This window comes from Nothoprocta perdicaria, unplaced genomic scaffold (assembly GCF_003342845.1).
Source record: "Nothoprocta perdicaria isolate Ctin4 unplaced genomic scaffold, notPer1 scaffold_1, whole genome shotgun sequence".
NCBI classification, from domain to species: domain Eukaryota; kingdom Metazoa; phylum Chordata; class Aves; order Tinamiformes; family Tinamidae; genus Nothoprocta; species Nothoprocta perdicaria.
The window spans coordinates 9,527,123-9,547,332 of NW_020454093.1; the positions used below are offsets into that span (position 1 = coordinate 9,527,123).

Below are 20,210 nucleotides of genomic sequence, written 5' to 3' on the forward strand. Positions count from 1 at the left end.
TTAGCCCACCTCCAGATCTCTCAAACTTTGATATCAGACCCTCACTCTTGTAAACGGCATTAACTCTCTGTGCTAAATGGAAAGGCCAAGCGAGGAGCATTGAGCACTGTATGTGCTCATGTTTCCATTTTGAGGTAGTGGTACACCCCTTCATAGGCTGTTGCCCTGGAAAACCCTAAAACACKCAGAGGAAGCAATTTCAGGTAAATCTCAGAACCAACAATATCTGTTTACCCTCTACAGCTTCTAGGAAGCACATGAAGACAGCTCAACCAAGCCCTCCAGCAAGAGAGATATGAGAACAGTCTGTATGCTTGTCCAAGGCAGAAGTATTACCCATATGCACCACAGYGCTCCATCTTTCCCAAAGAACAGCTCTGTACAAGTATCAAATTTAGCCAAGTGGTGCATGTAGCCACTGAATTTCAGTTCCATATGGAAAAACATGAATATACTACACAGCAGTTCATGAAGCTGTCAGAACATGGCCCTTTATGTCCTTTTACTGTGGAAACAAACCACCAATACAAAACATGATCCTCAAGCATTTATTAAATAAGAGTTTACAAGAAGCTAAACAGCACCTTAAGATAAGCTATTAGCTATGATGATTTAGTACTAATTTTCTAACTGACCTATAGAAATAGGAAGAGACAKTAAGTTTAGATGAGCTCTTTACACAAAGGCATTCCCCAAAATGGGCATCCACAACACTACTCTCCCATGYAAAATGTTGATAACCAAGTGATGATTTCAGCAGTGTATTTTCCGCTTACAAAAACCGGGATCAAGTTGCACATCTTTACAGCAACATATAAGCTGGCAAGTACCAGTAAACTCTTACTGAAAATTAACACTAAGAAATACATGAAGTGTGTTCTAAAAATGGCTTTGCCCTCTTACATGCAGTGACAATGACAAGGTTCATTATAACTGAGCATGCATATATTGTCAGAGGCATTATTATATGATTATTTGCTAGCATTCAAACATTAAATGTTCCGTAAGTATTCCACAAAGCTCAACAATAAGGTACAATAAGTAAAACAGCTCACTTAGAGCACAATAGAAAACAATTTATTTTGGCACTAAATGAGTTTTAATCCCATGACTCAAATGCACTTGCAGTGTATGATGGTCTCATTCCTCCTGGGTTGGTGCTGCCTCTGCCTTCATAATTCTAGGAAATAAGATAATTCAGAATCAATTTAACATTCAAATTCAACCCCTGAAGAGAAGCTCTTATAAAGAAATTCTGCAGTTTCACAAAATTCTTCTGAACATGACTTGGTAAATATTATTAGATCATTACATTTAAGTGAAGAGGCTTTTTAGCAAGTTATAGGCATTAGGTTTAGATATTCATTCAAAATTAATGCAATTTTACCAGTCTAGCATATTACCAGGTGAGAGAATAACCCCTCTTTAGGTTGTCCAAGACTTCTATTCAAATCCAAGCTTATTCTCTTATCCAAAATGAAGCAGTTAACTACAGCTTTGTTGAAAAACCTTATTTCTCCACATAMGAATCAGTTTGCTGTACTTTCCAGTAAAAAGACTTTTGAAAAAAAGAATCCAGTGACCTACAGAATTGCTATTAAATAATCAGACAAAAGGCTCCAACCGTTGCCTCATTCAAATCTACTAATAACTGTCAGTTTGAAAAAGTACATACATTGGTAGAAATCTGTTTTCTCCCTCAGCAATGCCCGATTAGGAATACGCAGTTTGTTAGGATTATCTTCAAGAGGTCTCAGAAGTGATTAGAAGCAGCAGCATCACCAACAGGAGGGAAAAARTATTTATAATTTGGCCTTTGCTCCAAACATTAAGATTTAAAACACTGAAACACATTTAAACTAATTAAACACAGTTAAACTAAGAAAGAACTGTCCTTTTTAAGAAGTTAGAAGTTTAATTATGCCCTCAGCTRTAAAGAAAAACAAAACTTCAAAGACCGAAGTCACAAGCAATCATTTTCTGAAGTCCTCTGCTTAGTAATCAATTATAAAAGAAGTTCCTATTTCTCAAGACTATGAAGAGAGGAGCAGGAAGCCAAGCTGCAGGAAGCCAAGCTGCTAAAGTAACAATTTGACATCTCCAATTCTACATTCATGAGCAAGATATATATGACAAAAAAACAATATTCCCAAGACTTCACAAAAAAGTTTCTTGAAATTTCTTGTTCAGAAGTTAGTGATCAAGAGTCACWGTCAGATTTTCTAATTTGGAAGCCAAGGACATGAAAGAGACTCAGCCCTAGAAAGGACCTATTTCATTAAGTACTGAGAGACTAAACTTGCAAAGATTGGAGATTAGTTTTGCAGGCAATTCAGATTCAAAGGCTGAGATCCAGCTTTAGAAGTAATCTAAATAAAAAGCATTCCTGAATAGGAACATATAGATGTCTGAAAAGTCTGGTTGCTAGAAATTACACTTCAACAGCAAGAAGAAAACCAAAGCTSAAGTACATAACTGAGGTCCCTTGGGTATGTGAACATTTGTATCTTTAGATCAGGGTGATCAGACAAGTGGATGCACTCAAAATATCCAATACTTTCACCGATTACCAGATGCAAAAAATTAGTGTAYGAAGGCTTGAACATGAGAAACTTCAAGCTTGAGAAGTTGCACGAGTAAGACAWGCAGCAGTACTGACTTCCCCTGCAGACTCTAAGCAGTGTTACRTCTGGAATGCAAGTGATAAACTTCTTAAAACCAAGAGATCAAAAYGGGACTTGTAATGATGGCATCAAAATCCAAGTAGATAGAAACAAGGAATATCACAAAATAAAGCACTAAAAATAGCAGCAGGCACACTCAAGGATACAAGTCCCCTGCATCAAAATACAAAAGATACCAGTGTGCATCTTACATGGATTCCTTAAAAAAAAAACCCACTTTTCAGCACCATGTGGAAACTAGTGGGACTCACTATCAAGTCTCATTTGAACAAGAAAGAAAATTACCCCCTTTCCTATAACATGACACATCACAAGTGCCAGTTATTTTCAAYAGCAGAGATTTTAAACAAGTCTTCAAAATATAGCGAAAATCAGCAATCCCTTTGTACAAGAGAACAAAAAAATACCAATTTTGAAAGTCTTTCTGCCACAGCTATATAAAGGGTCTCTTTTCCAAAGGGGCCTATGGATAATCTTTTGCCTTCCTTTCTTTGATCAAACCCAGCTAGCTTAGAAGCAACTAACATTGGTGCAATAGTTAGCGTAACAAAGAAAATCCTTCAGTCACTGCTTCCCCAAAATTTAATTTTGCAGAAGTCATTTAAGTATGGCTCAGTAGTCAACAAAAGGGACCAAAACATCGAAACAGAAAATAAGTTTTGCAATTAGTGCTTATCAGTTCTCCCCTAGTTCCTTTATAAACACTCTGCTTGGAGCCAAGACCTAAGATCTGTGGCACTACACCTTCAGTGCACGTTCGCACAAACCTTTTCTCCCAGAGTAATTATTGACACTGCACATCAAGATTTATACAGCTAATATTGCCGTACCGTAGATTCCAGGCAAAGTAGTTACCCACAGCTAGATTGAGGAATACCCTGAGCATTTTCAAGATGTGCAACTACGGTGAGAGAAACAGTTCTACCCAAAATAGTTTCAGTACTAACTTAAGTGTATAGAGCTAAACATGCATTTACAGTCACACAAAATTTGTAAAAGCCACTAAACCAACTTACAGTTCGAGTATCAACTGATTTAAAGACATTTCCTCTTGGGACACTAAAACCAGTGTCAGAAACACTGAATGCAATTTCTTCCAGCCAAMCTGGAACCTCCTGCTGGGCCTGCAGAATTAGAAAAGTGAATTTAGAGACCCTGACCACTACCAATTCAGAGCTCTGCAAGTGTACCAACCTTGAATTAGCTACTTAGTACATTGAAGTCCTCACAAAAACAGAAGACAACATGGGAAGATTTGAAACTTACATCTGAAAGCACTTTGACTAGAGATTGGGCCAGGTGGCCATCCGCATTGGTATCGAAGAAAGAGATGGCTCTGCCTGTATTTCCACAACGACCTGTTCGGCCAATTCGGTGCACGTACTCTTCAATGGTGGGAGGAAGATCAAAATTAATAACATGCTGAACATTTTCAATATCCAGGCCTCTCGCTGCCACTGAAGTCGCCACAAGAACTGGGCATTTTCCAGATCGAAAGTCCCGAAGAGCTACTTCTCTCTCTCTCTGTTCCCTAGCTCTGCAAAGAAAACAGAGTTAGAATAGATATCCAGGAAATGAAGTCTGCAATACTAAGACASAAGCTGAAAAGCAAAGATTCACATACATAAGTAGGCCTAGCAAAAGTATCTTGTTAGGACACCCATAATAGATTTGAAAGAAAAAAARAGAAAATGGAGAGAAGACATCATTTTCAAGGATCTAAGTTAATTCCACACTTTGAAGGACACATTCAGATATGCCTGCAAAGAATGTTCCATCACAGATGTATCTCTGATTTAACTTTCAGTGTCAAGGCAGCAATAACAATGCAATTACACAGTTGTGGGTAACCTGTTCTAGCTGACCAGGCTTGAGCCAAGAAGGTTGAACCAGATCACAGAAYGGCTGAGGTTGGAAGGGACCTCTGGAGACCATCTAGCCCAACCTCCCTGCTCCAGTAGGGACACCTAGAGCATGTGGCACAAGGTRGCATCCTGGTGGGTTTAAGACCTCCAGAGAAGGAGACTCCACAACCCCCCGGGCAGCCTGTTCCAAGGCTCTGAATGATCCAAAGGTCCTTCTAATCTAAAAGATCTCCTCCAGTGGATCTTTCAAATACCAAAGGTGGCCTTGACACTGTTCTCTTGGAGTGTACTTGGCCTTGGAGTTTAAAAACTTGCCAATCCATCCTAAATCCAGATGAACAATGGCCTTAAAGCAATCAAGACCTTGAAGTGTAGTGAACCGTACAGATACATACACAGCAAGTACCAGCAAGTAAAAACTGGCCTGCGGAAAGAGTCCACACTCAGCTGGGTGAAGCTRCTAAGGATTACAAGACCAGCTATATCACCCCAAAGTGGCCGTACAATAAATCTGAAGAAAAGCTTCTTAAACGAAATAGTAACTTTCCCATAAAAATACTTACCCATGGATGCTAGTGGCTGGTATTTTTTCTTGACAAAGAAAGGCTGCAATGAAGTCAGTTTTTTTCTTTGTATCTACAAACACCATGGTTCGTTCACAACCTGTGTTAAACAAAAAAATCAGACCTACTGCAGTGCAAAACCTAATGCTTTTTCACTATTATCTGCAATTCTTATGTTTGAGAACAGTAGTTACATAATTTTAGAACTGGTTGAGTAAGGTATTTAGTTATGATYATGATTTCTTGTATGCATTAAATATATTTAGTACACTCATTGCTAAATCAATATAGAACCTACATAAAGCGTATTGCATTATATCTATCTTCAATAAAAGCAAGAAACATTTAATTGTGAGCTGTGTTAAGTTCCAGTGTGCAAGCCAGTTCTGAAGCAGAAGTGGCAGACCGGAGCACTGGACAGCAAGACACAATCCTAACTCCAAGCTGCTTCCCAGTTTTCAGTTAAAAGTTAAGATAGATTTAGAATAAAATCTGAAATAAACCCAGACAAACTATAGGCAATACCATGGAGCAATTACTCACCATTTAGGGAAAATCACCACCTGAGCACCTTGTTCGGTATTACTCAGTACAGTTGAGACCTTGGCAAATACCCATTTGTAGCACAAATGTGCTTATAAATCTAAAATTGTTTAGAACAACAGCACTCTCTGGAGAGTGCTTCAAGCAATAGTCTGACAAATCTATACTGCACCTAACAGAATTGAATCAGCAGCATGAGTRAAGTTTAAAATAAGGATTTCATCTATCCTGGAAGATGGCTAGTAATAAGTAACCTGTGCTTTGTAGAATTTCTAGCAGCTTCTCCCTCTTGGAATATTGAGCAACCTGAAGAATACTTTGCTGTACATCACTGCAGGCTCCACCAGCATGTCCAACAACAACAAATAAATACTCAGTTTTCAAAAATTCACCAGCCAGCCTTAAAGAGAAATAAAACCAGTGTCAGATTTATCATAAATTTCATTTTATGAGACTCAGTCATTTATRTGTAAGCAATCACAACATTTATTTCATTCCTCACAAGATAGAGAGCATGCATTTTTAAACTGCTATGCATTTGTTAAAAAAGCTTCTGTTTTTAAAAAATGTTACAAAAGAAAGAACACAGTACAAAGATAAATAAAAAAATATTCGCAGCTTTTTTCCAAGTCATCTCACAACAGCCAGACATACATGACTGAAGCAAAAGAGCATGCTAATACACACAACTTTGAGATGTGAGGAAGCTGGAGGAGAGAATCCTACAGAGGTCCAAAAAATACAAACTATTTTCAAAGGACAGCACAATCCTTATTGACTGTTCAACAGAAGCACTTCTCAAAATCACATTGCCATCACATAGCATTAATCTACAATTCCACCTATTGTGAACAGATGCTACTGGCTAAAGTCAAGTTCTACCTCAATAATGGTTTGTTCAGAGTTCCTCTTTAGTCACACTTCTGTGGATGACCTTTTCTGACAGAAGATTGCCAGAATAGGCAACTCCTGCAAAGGCCCCAGAATATTTGAGATGTAGCACTAAACTGCACTCACTAGCACAGAATGGGCTTAATATCCAGCATACACAAAGCAGCTGAAACAGCAGGGAAAACAGAACAAACAAACAAACAACAGCAAAAGCCCAACAGATAAGTTAATGTTTAAGTGGAAATTGGCAATATAAAATTTTAGAAGAGCAACAGCAAGCGAAGTAAAAAGTCTTCAATCTCCCAAGGTTACCAGAGGCTTGATGTGTTTGGTCTTAACACCTGACTGGTTATTACCGAGATCTCACTAAGAAGCAGTCCTAAACTGAAAGCAAAAGAAAAGTTTAAACTCTTCAGAAACTGTCTAAAAAAAGAAAACAGAAAAGGAGAATTCCTTTTATAGGAGACAGAACAAAAATTGTTCCTTTATTCATACATGAGCTAAGCTTTTCAGCATTTTYTAGTAAATTTATAAGCTTCTAAACAAACAGCATTTTTAACTCTTCAAATAGCTATTTCTTAATACACACACACACACCTTCAGATGTATTTCTACACTTACTCTACCTACCTCTGAACTTCTTCAGGAAAAGTGGCACTAAACATCAGGGTCTGTCGCTTGTCCTTCGGTGGCATGCTTGGAAAAGAAATTAGCTTCTTCATCTCGACACCAAAGCCCATATCAAGCATACGGTCTGCTTCATCTAGCACCAAGTATTTCACTTTATTCAAACCAATCTGTAGATATTTCAGTGAGAAGGGGGAAAGAAAAAAAGTCTAAATTATTCACAGTTAAAGCCTAAGTTTTCCTGAAACATGCTTTATTTATATCCCAAGCTCTTTAAACAAAAATCACTTATATTTATACCGATTATTAGAGAATGCTTAGAGCAAAGGGCTTCAGAAGTGGGTTCTTCAATGTAAGTTAGGATGGAGCCTACTAGAGGTCAACTATTATTACTACAGGTCAATTATTTGTTCCCAAATTATGTCTGAATGAGATGTTCTYTCCCATTGTTCTTACCATCACACATTCTCAAAAATACAATAGAAATTCTGATAGCAGTAACGGCATAAGGCACACTAGAGAATAACCTTACACCTTCTTCACTGCTGATAGAGTGTCATTTTAATGGAAACAGCTAAATAACAGCTATTGTACCAAAAACAAATCTAGTGAAAATCCAGCCTTCTCCCCACAAGCAATAAGATGCACCATTATTTCAACATACTGAAATTCCATTTGCAAGGACACTGCAGTCCTTCTGATACAGATCATTCTACAGTGCCTCAAAAGACAGTGGAAATACCTATACTCCATTTCAAATACTTTAAGGTATTTGGTTATCTCAAGAAAAGCTTACCTGTGGTTTAAGTGAATAAATATATGCCACCTGCTGACAAGGYTGCCCTTTGTACTTTTTTCCTCTCAGGTCTCTACCTTTACTGGTGCTAGTTCTTGAAAGCTGATAGAAGTACGTAGGCAAAAGGCTAAGGGCATTTAGGAAGCTTGGACTAAGTTAAGCCCTTACCTTCTCTTTTCCAATGATGTCCATAAGCCTTCCTGGCGTTGCACATAGTATGTTACAGCCTTGCATCACCTGACGAATTGAATGACCTGTTTGTGTTCCTCCATAGATCACAACAGGCCTTATGCAAGTCCTATGTATAGAAAACATTCCAATTACGTATTAAATGGTTTTGTCTTTGAAGCCTCAAAACAGGTAGGAAACATTTATCACAAGCTACTTATTTAGCTTGAGCAGTTTAACTCCATGCAACACAGCTTATAAACAAAAGGAGGCAATTCACAAAACCAACCACTCGCTGTAACCTCAATGCAAGTTTCCATCAGATAATACAGAGGCTGCACGCATCCTTCTGTGAAGGAACATACTGCATCCGAGCACTAGACCATACATCAGTGTTGGAATGCGTTTATGTAGTGCACTAAGTGCATCAGATATATTCAGTATAGCTACATCAGATTTTATTCTATAGAAAAGTTCTACTAGCAAGTGCTAGTTAAGTGCTTAAGCAACAAACACAAGAATTTCTTTACAACCTCCTGTGAAGGATTCTACTTGCATTCCATGTGTATGTTGTACATTCACATCCAAACCAGTTATTCTTGATCCTAATCATCTCAACTTCACATGCGACAAGAGTGAATCAGATAAATCTGACAGATTTTTAGTCTGAAACAAAATTTGCAGTTTATTTTTGGCCACGAAGACACTGGACTCGCTTGAGTGGTGAAATGATTTTGTTGGGAGACTAACAACACTGGAAAACCCAAACTACAGGAGTTACTGTAAACTACCACAGAAAATTAAGTGAAACCACTACACATGCCTTCTTCCCACCCCAAAGATCAAAATAAAAACACAGTTAAATTATGCAAGGAGAGTTAGATCTACATCATTCTGTTTTTCCTCAAAGATTCCTGCTCAAATTTAGGATTTATTTCCTCCTCRTCCCTCCAAGCAGTGTCATAAAGAGCTCAAATCCCCAAACATATAGTAAGAAATCTGCTAACCTGTATCATCATCTGCATTCAAATGCTTGCAGTTAGTGCAGATTTGCACAGAAAATCTTTGAAAGTGCATGTGATGAGATAAAAGTTCTGCTGACTAAGGCCAAATGATCAGTCTCAGGCAGAGGTTTAAAAAACAAACTTACCCATACACAAATTTCCTTGCTTCTAGGAAGATCTGGTTTATCAATTCTCTAGTTGGGGCTACAATTATACATTCTGGTTCTTGCAGTTCTTTAAAGGAACTAGCAGTTATGCCGTCTCTCATCATATGGGCCACAATTGGTAGCAGAAAAGCTGCCTGAAGAGTAAGCATCATTATGTGAGCTATTTAGCTTTAGAATGTTTTCATTACTTGGGGATTAGATTCAGGTACAGCAGTTAAACAGGAGAAAACAAATCTTATCTTGAACTACTATACCATGATCAACACAGTACCGTTTCTCTACCACTTCTCATTCTGTGTAAATAGTCCTAAGACTGCCTGCTGCATCAAGCCACCATYTCACTGAAATACTTTGGCATGAGAAATTCATTCCAACAGCATAACTATCCTGCACAATCTTTCACAACTTTGCATAATGCTGCACCTGTCTAATGAATCAGCATTTGGAGAAATGACAGGAAAATTGCACAATGATTCAGAGTAGAGGAACACTTATTTGGGAAGACTGAGGCATCTACCTAAAACCAAGGTCACATATTTTAGGTATACGCCCGTGCCTCAGAAATAGCTTACAGTTTTTCCTGATCCTGTCTGGGCACATGCCATTAAATCCCGTCCTGCAAGTATTATAGGAATACTGTACTTCTGCACCGGAGTAAGTTTAGAGTATCCAGCTTTAGCAATGTTCCTGTTTAAAGTCTGACTGAGGTTAGCTTCTTCAAAAGTCTGCAAGAAAAATATTGCAAAATTCACAACCATGCTTAAACAAGCTTAAAAAATCAGCTTACCATATGACAAACATCCAAAAACTAAAAAGTAGTAATTTGAGGGAGTCTCACTAATCTCGATAGCCACAAATCCTACAGTAAAAGCCCCAAAGTTTTCAACCACACCACTCAAAGCTGCCTGTAAAGACACAAGACCTTCAGCTGGTCTTACTTTAAAAAGAAGTGAACAAAAGCCATGGAGCACATCTTGATATAAGCAGGAAAGCCCAAATCACAGTGGCTTATGAAGAGAAATTTCACAATTTTATTTCATTTTGATCAGATCTGCTCTTAGTTTCCAAGTGATACAGTTACTTGGAGAAACTAAAGCAACACTGAAGGAGGAAAGACTACACAACAAAACCAGTTTAACCTCAGTAAGAAAACCATTTAAAAGGTGAGCAAGGGAAAAAACCCTGCATATTCTCTTCCTTCAGGATGTTGCTATAACTTTCTCCTTTTCTTCCCCATTCTCCTCTAAAATGAGACTTTTTGAAATAGCCACCTTAGATGATTAAAACTCAAAAATGTCCAGGAGCAAAGTTACATAYTGTTTTTAAGCAATAAGCTGTAACCACAGAAAACAGAACACAAAGCTATTAAAAAATATCTTGACTGCTGAAATGAAGAGTATTTCAATAAATGCTCACTGAAGCTGTTAAAGAGCCGCCAATAACTGACTTCAATATGAGGACTGTCAGTCTTTTTATAAACTAGTGTGAAAGATTTTAAGAGCTAAGATACATTTTTATACAGTTTAAGGAGCACTGTTTCCTGTCAGTATAGCTTTGTTTTTTTTCTAGACCATTTCTGTAGTTTGTAAATATCTTTTGAATTAAAACTTCCGTTTTTCACATCTCCTTCCAACACAATATTTTCTATGGGATTCAAAMCCTTTCTTATCTTCATTAGCAGTGAACACTGGTATTAGAACACTCAAAACAACCCCAAATACACTAAGAAATTCACTAACCAGTATTGCTGGTGGAGGGTCAAGCCCTGATACTTCAACAACATTTTGGTCATATTTGTCAAAATTAATTCCTGTCTGATAATGTGCAAAGATGGATTCCTCATCATCAGGCGGAGGAGGGGGCACGTAAGTCACCTTCGGACCTTAAGAACATAAGCAAGTTCATGAGCAATGCACAGAGAAACAAAACAATTTTAAGAGCTGAAGTTCAGCTCAACTGAAYATCATTTAGACTTGAATCCACTTCTACAGAAGACAGACATCTTATAAGTGAAATTTCCTTCTATACTACTAGCTCGAATACTCAAGTGGAGATATAAAGTCACTCTTGTAAATCATTCCTTTCTCATAGTCACTCAGTGGCATTTTACTGAAGAGCTACTTATGGAAGTTAGGCTCTGCCTTACAAACATGCAGAAAACAACGCCACCAAAAGATCTTCMTGCAATATTTTAGTGTATTTATTAGTATACAAGGGTGATTACTTTGTCCRTGGCTGCACATTTACGACCCTCTAAGATATTTTTCAAGTCTTAGAGATTTAAGGTGAATTATTTGATGTTTAAAGGAAAGCAACAGAAGTAGTTTTAGAGGTAACTCAAAACGAGCAGGAATCATGGATCACTCACTCTCATAAGAGTCAGTTCACTATTTGTCCTTTTGCATTGCAATAGGAAGAGAAAGGCAAAACAATCCAGAATCATTTACCAAAAACATTCCAGCAAGTAAATATTTTAGACCGTCTCAAACATTTTCAATGCATACATCTTTTAACCTGATCTCTTGCATATATGGGTCATTCTACCCTTTACTAGAGCTCAGCATATATATCAAGCACATTTTCCCAAAATAGTACCTTAAATAGCACATTTGAGACCAAGAATCCACTGCTTTTAGTTCACTTTAATGACTAATCACTTAAACATGTGCATTACTAACTTAATTTCACGCAACTGGCTGCATCTCAACTTGATGAGCACAACCTTTAAACRGAGGCCACTAACAGAGAGTTTCTTAAATTCTACAGCCGCCCATTGCAAAGAATTACACATCCTTGTTTAGGTGATAATGACCACATTAATGCTCAGTGATTTAAAGGTTAACAGTATTTAAACATMCAACAGTAATCACCTGGCAATTAATGTTAAACCAAAGTTTTAAGATGTTTATGGATTTCTTACCTCCATCGCCACCTGCTTCACCACCAGACTTCCAGGAACCTTTAACAAGAGAACATTCCTTCAGTTATAATGAAAGTAAAATTATGACATTACTTGTAAGGAAGCTACTTACTTCTTCCAGAATCTATTTCTTCATCCTGTCCTTTGTAACCTCCTGCTAAAACAAATGTTCCAAAATTAATTGCTTTCAGGGAAATGCTCATTTGATGCAAGTTCTACACAGGAACTTTAATAAAAAACTACTAGAGGCACTTAGAAAACTAATCAGATCCAAATATGGCTGYAGATGAGCAGAAATATTTAGGTCAGCAGTAGTCAAAGGCCAGAAGACAGAGGTGTGTTTGTGTCTAAAGGGTCAAGAGCAGAACCTGGCAGTAAAAATACAAAAAAATTAAATTCAGCAGCTGGCTGACAATCTCACAGACTAGATGCTGATCTATATTTGATTCATAGCACAGAAGTCTCCAATCACATCTGTGTCAACTGCATTTTGATAAGATGACCACTTAAAGAACTACACAAAATGAGTTTATCCACCAAGAGAAAAGAGCCCTTCTAAATCAAATATACACATCCAGAGCAGATGCAGTTGCCTACAAACAGCCAAGGTCAATCTGAAGCGAAGAAGTGTTTAACATGAAACTAAACTCACAAAAATATAAATCTTGTTAGCCCTAAAGCATGTTTTTTTTTGCTGGAGCTGATCAAAAAAAAACTCATACACGCCTAATTTTAAGAACCAGTCCACCTTTGCACAAAGTCAGGAGATGGTTGTTGTATGCCAGCTCTACAAAAAACTTCTAAAGAGCTAAAAGGATGTAAAGTCACTATCATGAGGCCAGTGTTTAATCAGAATAGGAAGATTATGTTATTTCAACAGCCACACATTTTGTAAAATTCATTCCATGAATATTCTGACCTTGGCATTCAGACATTCTGCTTCTGAAGCTTTCAGGATCACCTGAAAAAACAAAGACATTTATTCTTAAAAAACACAGTAGCTCCTCACTAACACATGTAAAAGTTTTACTAGTATAACTGAGCTATTAGGCAGCAGCATTTCCAGAATTCCTTTTCAATCCTTAATCTTACTCTACTYCATGCAAGAGGTTGCACACCCTCCTAAATGCACCAGCATGAGGGGAAAGGAAAAAAAACACCCACACAGGAAGAGAATCAGAATCAGAGCGGTTTACTTATCAGACTGCTCATTCCCCAAAAGATCAAATTGTTTGACTTGGTAACTGCACATGTTAGCCCTGAAGAGATAGCCAGTACAGTAACTTGGACCACAAATGCCCTGTTCAGCAGTGACAGTCTTAGGCAACATTGTGAAAGCAGTTTTATTAAGATGGTGACATATAATCAAGACAAAGATCTAAGACTATATATACGTACACACTTTAACAGACTTAAGTTTTCCATCAAGAGATGGAAAACAGCATCTAACATGCAAAAAGAAAAGTGTTTTAAGAAAGCCAGGGCTTGACTACCTGCAATAACCACACAATTTCTTGAAGAGCTTGACCACTATTCAGAGGACAGAGAGAAAGAAGAACCTACAAGAGCTTGCTCTGCTGCCCAACTACAGCACACAGCAACTGTAATTCCAAGCAATTCCAAGCACTGAGCACAGCAGAGTGCCTTCCATTAGATCCAGAGGCACCTCCTGCCTTAGAGTCACATTTCCTATGCAGTAAACTACTCAGTAAAAACCATCTTTCCAGTCTCTGTATAGTCTAGACTATCTGCTGCCTACAAAAGTCCATACTCGTCATTAAGCACTAACACACATTAATCATGTAAAATAGAAAGAATGTTTAGGCTACACTAAGCATGCAGTACACACTAGTGAATATTATCAGCATGTTTCCTCTACAAGCACTTAAGTTTTTAAAACAACAAAGCTTTATCTGAAGAAACCTAATTTCAACTAAATCACATACAGGCAAATTGTATATCCCTAAGATATTAAAGAACATGGCTGAAAACAGATGCTAATTATTGTAAAATAATTTTTCACTGCAGAAAAACAGATATCACAATCTTTTTAGAGATCATCAGTTACRCGGTAATCACTCTACTAGTTGGATGTTATCTCTAGTCTGAGCTTGAAGCAATGAATATCATGCATTAAGTAGCATGATATACAGGTTTCAAGTTACAGTAGCATCAATGGCAGAGGAAGACAGGATTATGATGAAAAACTCAAGTTATATAATGACTTTTATACTTACATTGACATTAAAGTCATCAGGAAGAGCTGACCTCAAGCAACACAGCTTGTACATTGTAAGCACGGACCGATCTATGGCCTGCTCTTGTGGATGGAAGGTTGGGAGAGTGATGGGGAAAGCAAGAGGGCATCTATAGTAACTTCAAAATTGAGCAAGTTCATAAAAACTTGTTTCAAACTGTCTAGCACCTTTGCTTCATTCTGCATTGACTGGTCCAGAAAGAGAAGGAGCAAGAAAAACCAAAAAAGACAACAACTTTGAAAATCCATTTAAGAAAATTTCTCAAAKCTATAAAAATGCTTGGTGTGTGTATGCAAGCAAGATACCCAACATTCACAATACACTGCCTACTTCAGGTGAGGATAACAATCAAGTTAATAACATTTAGTGAAACTAAGCATAAAGGTATCATATAATGAATCAGCAATGGGGAAATCAAAAAGGTTCACACCTCCTAACAAAATGTCTCACCTGCAAGTCCTCCAAGCACTCTTCTCTCCCTAGAGGCAAGAAAACCACCAGATTGAGCTCGGCCTCTCTGTTCATTTCTAGTATCTGTAAGTAACATACAATGTCATTTTGTACTGCATCTAAAATTGTGTGTATTATGAAGTACTACCCTTAAAGCTAGTATTTCTTTCCAGCACATCTGAAAATGCAACTGCCCAACAGGTCCTTTAGAAATATGTGCAGTTTTATTCCCAGCAACAGTACTTGGCAAAGCAGCAGTCTATGTTCAATCACATAACTGCAAAAGAAGATGTATTTCATAGTTTACACCTTTTATACTTCTAATTCTCAAAGATCAAGCAATCTGAAAGCAACAATTAAGTCTATACTTCCTCATAAGCCAGTCAATATAAACACTTACTCTGATTTTGTCCAAAGCCTCCAGAAGCTCCTCTAAAACCACCTTTTTGTGTAGTGGGACCATCTATGCTGTTCCTTTCTGGAAAGCCTGTAGTTCATCATTAACACAACACTTCAGTTTACTTGATACTGGTTACTTTCTCATATGGAGCATACGTGAGTACAAATATTCAGCTGCTTTTTGTACTATAATATCAAAAAAATCATAAAAAACTCCCTCCAGGATAAATGAAATCAAAAGTAGAGGCCAGCAAAGCGCACTGACTTTAGACATAGAGCCCTGCCTTCATGACAAATATAGGGATTTGTATATTGATATTATAAGGACATTGATATTATGATTGATATGTATATTGATATTACAGGGATATACTCCATGAGTAAATTAAGTAAAAATAATAATGGGCATTTATCTCAAAACACTAGCTTAGTACTGATACAAAACTGAATAGCAAATGCAAAGAGTCACTAGAATTACAGGCACTCCAAAAAGTTACCTCTGTTTCCAAAACTCCTTCCACTTCCAAATCTTACTGGCTGATCCTCTCTGTTCAGAGATTCGTTAGTATCTACAATTAGGGATAGAAAAAAAACCCAAACACTTCATAAGTATCTTTTGTAGTAGGGTTTTTACAAGGTTGCCACAGCTTGGTGAAGTCATGCCTTAAAAGCCCCCAAAGATTCAGACCATAGCCTTTCTAAGCATCTGGTGCACCACTGCACTATCTCCCCAGGGAAAAACGGTTTCCCTTATATTCAGTCTGAATATCCCCTGTTTTAACTGCACTCATTTCTCTCATACACCTCCTTTGATACTCCAGGAAGAGCCTGGGTCCATATGCTTGAAAACCTCCCGATTTCTACAGGAAGGCTGCTCTAAGATTCCCTGATCAATCTTCTCCTGATGGTACGAGCCCTTTTCCTTCAGCCTCCCAAGGCAAGCCAGCAGGACACTGGTGGCCCTCTCCTGAAATGTATCCACAGCGGTAATGTCTTATCTATCAGCTACCCCAATTCTATATGGTCTAACAAAGCAGCAAGTAGAGGAGAGCCATTTCTCTTGATTTGTCAACAGGGCCCAGGAAGCTGCTAACACTGCTGCCTTGTGCTTAACAAGGCTACTGTCAATCAGTCCCCTTCCCCATATTTGTATCCCTCTCATCCTTCATGCCCTTTACAGACAGCAGAGCTACTCTGCACTGGCTAGCATTCACAGAATACAATTTACATCTGGTAAATCCATGGTAACTATTCCCCCRCCACCATCTTTTATGTGCCTCAAAATAGCAACCTCTGCAAATACAGTAAGCTATAACAATTTACTTCATCTTCTATTTAGTGGTTATATTAAAGTACTAGCGCTATGCCCATTAATCTATTCTTTTCAGAAAAGCAATATATACAAACAGAGAAGCCAAAGGGAACAAGAGTAAGACATGCATAAACATGCRAAGGCCAAGTTGCATACGTTCTCCAGCACCAATTCAGCTTACTAAACACATCGTCAACTTAAAAACACGGCAGAGAATAGCACGCAAAGACGCCAATTAGGATTAAAGTATACTTGCTATTATAAATCAGAACACTTTCAAAGAATAGTAAGGAATAAACTACATTTACTCTACTGAGAGCTCAGCTAAGTGCATTCATTACAGATCAGACTGGAACAGCACTACTATTGACACAGTTATGCAAATTTTAAGAATATTCAGGTAGCAGTAGCATAGTTCTCCATCCTAAATACCCTGTAAAATGTAAGATTCAACTGCTACGCAGAACCACAAGCTTTATCTATGTAATCCTACCTTTACTTCTAAAACATCCAACTCCAAAATCATCCTGCCTTTGCTGATTTTTGTGCCCTTCACCAGCACCTGGAAAAGAATAACTGTGATTATTATTTTTAGCTTATGTGTATTTTGATTTACATGAGGGAGTACTACTGTTACACAGCGTTTCAAGAAAAAAATAAAATGAAAGGTGACTCTGCATACTCTGACTCTGCTCATGGAATTTGTGTGAAACGCATGAACTACCTTATTAATATTTATAARCTAAGTATAGTCTATAAGTGTATTCCAGATAGGAGAAGCACCCTGGTGGGGCTTGATAAAAATAAACTGTACACACTGCAACACACCAACTCCAGGAAGAACTTCCTATCCCATTCCACAGACTATGTCAGTTCTGAGCAAAACCTGTTTCCTGATCTGAGACTGTACACCCACACAAAACACTGGCTAGACAAATCCCTTTAGTGGCAACACTAGCTTGACATGTTTAAACTAAAGTTTCATTTCAAGTTTACAAGGGCACCATTCACATTAATATTGCTTTAAGGAAAACTGATTCCTAGTAACAGTGAACWGTTTCATGTGCTTTTTTTTTGAATGCTGATAAAAGTTTCCATTCAACAAATTCATCCAAAGTTTTCTCTCAGTCACCACAATTCTCAGATGTCCCTGCTGTAACTGCACTCCACATATAATATTCAATATCTACATACACAGTTGTACAAACGTGTATGAATTTGACACCTACCAACTTTCACTACAAGTTGCAATGAGCAAAGTTTTCTGGAGTATGTAACTGCAGCAAACAAGGACCGGGTACGGGTCAAAAGTAAAGTCTACGCACTGTATATTACCCACAAGATTGGATATTGCTAGTGTATGGAAATACACTAAAAAAATAGAGAGTATGATAGTACTGCACATTTGCTTCATCTCCTATACTACTCTAGTGATCAGCTACCCAAATACATAGACAACAAAAAAAAGTCTTACCAATACCTAGGGAGCTTATATTYTGATTGCAGTCAGACAAGAGGCCACCTGGTCTTCCAGAGAAACCAATTTCCTACAACAGGAAGAAGGGTACACCATGTTGTTAGCTCCAGAATAAGCAAAATACACCCACACAGGTGCAGCTGCTAAGGCTTTCACTTGATTGAAATTGATGCCTTCCGTACTTTCTGAAGTGCAGAGTCTTCCCAACACTTTCATTCCAAGTTTCTTATGTATGTGATACTATAAATGCATTCACTTCACTTCGTGTCCCCACGAGTGCAATATGTACAGCTGACTAGGAGTTAAGCAACTTTATCTTCTAACATTTACGGAGGCATCAACACAGTTAATTTGCTAAAAAAAATTTTAGCCTTAAATATATAACAAACATTTATTACCTAAACTAGAGTGTTTTTTGTTGTTGTTTTCTTCTCTCCAGTATTTGTTTGGAAAGCTTTCAGACTTCTGACATTKTTAAGGAATACTGCCTTCATGCTACACAAACATACTGCCAGGGTTTTACTACACAATATTTACATAGGAAGTAGTAAGAAGTACGAATGGCTGGTGCCTGCCTGCCTCTTGCTTATTCATGGTTTCAGAAACTCCCATTTGAAAGTAGTCACAAGAGCAAATTTTACTCTTGTGGTCAATTTTYTCTCCAGGGAAGACATCTTATTTTCTTCTGTTTAACCCAAGCCAGACAGGCACTAGGTGCCTCTAACACCAAAAAGCTACGTCACAAAACTACAAATTCTTTTATTCTAACATTGTGCTTTTTTACATTTCAGTACAACCTAGCAAGTTCTCTAAAAGAACTATTARCCATGAAATTAAACTCAACTTGAGAAAACGGTATGCAACAACTTTTTTGCAGTCTTACTTTAGTCTCACATGCATATTTGGATATATTTTTTGCCTCTCCTTATCCCTCCTGTTCCTCATGGTTGGATTTTAAGTATGCCCACTAAAGCCAAAGTATTCAGCACAGAACCTCATAAAATTTATTGCATTTTCTTCTGTGATACTACTATTTAATCACAGAGACCAGAAGTAGTTAAGTGTTTACCTTTAGCAATACCTCTTCTCATTCCTGTACTGTATATTTCCTACTATTTCCATTTAGCTGTTATGCAAAAAAAAAAAAATAGCAAACTTGAACAGAAATTTTGCATCTAAGGTTTTGGAGTTTAAAACTAGAACAGACAAAAGGTACCTAAAGGCATCTCTGGYCCACCATGAACTCCAGAACTGCATTTTAAGAATTACGGGCTGCATACCAAGGAGCCCACATGAGGCCATCATATATTAGATTCATTTCCCAACTCCAGTCCAAATTAGTTGAATTCACAAACACTGTATTTTTACAGTCCAACTCACTTAGTGTGGAAAGAGAAAAGAGAAAAAAAAGGGAGAAAAAAGAATATAGACAAATTAGAGAAACAAGAGGAGATCTGCAGAAAAGATGACCTTTGGTGGTCTCTAGAACAGAAAGATCTAGGTAGTTCTTTCGATCTCCGTGGAGGCTCTGGAGCCTCCCAGACAGGTGAGGCTGCAGCTCCTTGTTGAGGAAGGGCTTTGTCCTCCCGGTCCCTTGAGTGCCTGCTGGTGCCCCGAGGCAGGGGACAGCCCCCGAGAGCTGCCCGGGCCCCGGGKAGGGGAGAGCGGCGGGCGCCGCGGCCGCACCCTCCTTACCAGCTCCTCGAAMGGCGGCACGGGGGGCGCGGCGCTGCCGCCGATCTCCGCGTCCCAGTCCTCCTGGCTCATGCTGCGCGTCCCGGCCTGCCTGCAGCCTGCGGGAGAGGGGCCGCCTCAGCGCAAGGGCTCGAAGAGGCGCGATGGACACCGAGCACGCCGGCACCTCCGCCCCGCACCTCGCGCGAACAACAATGGCGCCCCGGGCGCGACGCCTAATAACGGTGCCGCCACGTGCCGCGCGCGCGCTCGCCCCGCCCTGCCGCGCCGCGCGCGCTTCCCGCAGCCAATCAGGAGGCGTCTCGCCGTCCCGCGCGTGCGYTGTGAGCCGCCGTGAGTGCCGCGTGCAGAGTAGCGGTGAGGCGCGGCATCTTCGCGACCGTTACGACCG

The 20,210-nt window shown here is 38.7% G+C and overlaps 1 protein-coding gene across 3 annotated transcripts; it reads right to left on the minus strand.

Annotated features, from left to right (window-relative positions):
- Positions 1 to 856: 856 nt before the first annotated feature.
- Positions 857 to 19,967, minus strand: DDX4 (DEAD-box helicase 4). 3 transcript variants are annotated; one of them, XM_026038623.1, is made up of 19 exons: positions 19,820 to 19,967; positions 18,128 to 18,194; positions 17,141 to 17,209; positions 15,833 to 15,904; positions 15,337 to 15,423; positions 14,937 to 15,020; positions 13,148 to 13,189; positions 12,341 to 12,385; positions 12,229 to 12,267; positions 11,048 to 11,190; positions 9,881 to 10,033; positions 9,288 to 9,442; positions 8,138 to 8,267; positions 7,177 to 7,343; positions 5,910 to 6,055; positions 5,113 to 5,212; positions 3,951 to 4,221; positions 3,701 to 3,808; positions 857 to 1,180 (listed from the first exon to the last, which is right to left on the minus strand). In XM_026038623.1, the coding sequence occupies exons 1-19, from the start codon at positions 19,889 to 19,891 to the stop codon at positions 1,100 to 1,102; spliced, it is 2,031 nt and encodes a 676-aa protein (XP_025894408.1). In that variant the 5' UTR covers positions 19,892 to 19,967; the 3' UTR covers positions 857 to 1,099. The 3 variants fall into 3 exon arrangements, with proteins under 3 accessions (XP_025894408.1, XP_025894400.1, XP_025894391.1); XM_026038615.1 differs by having other exon boundaries at positions 12,341 to 12,382; positions 18,122 to 18,194; positions 19,820 to 19,966; XM_026038606.1 differs by having other exon boundaries at positions 18,122 to 18,194; positions 19,820 to 19,966.
- Between the last annotated feature and the right edge of the window lie 243 nt (positions 19,968 to 20,210).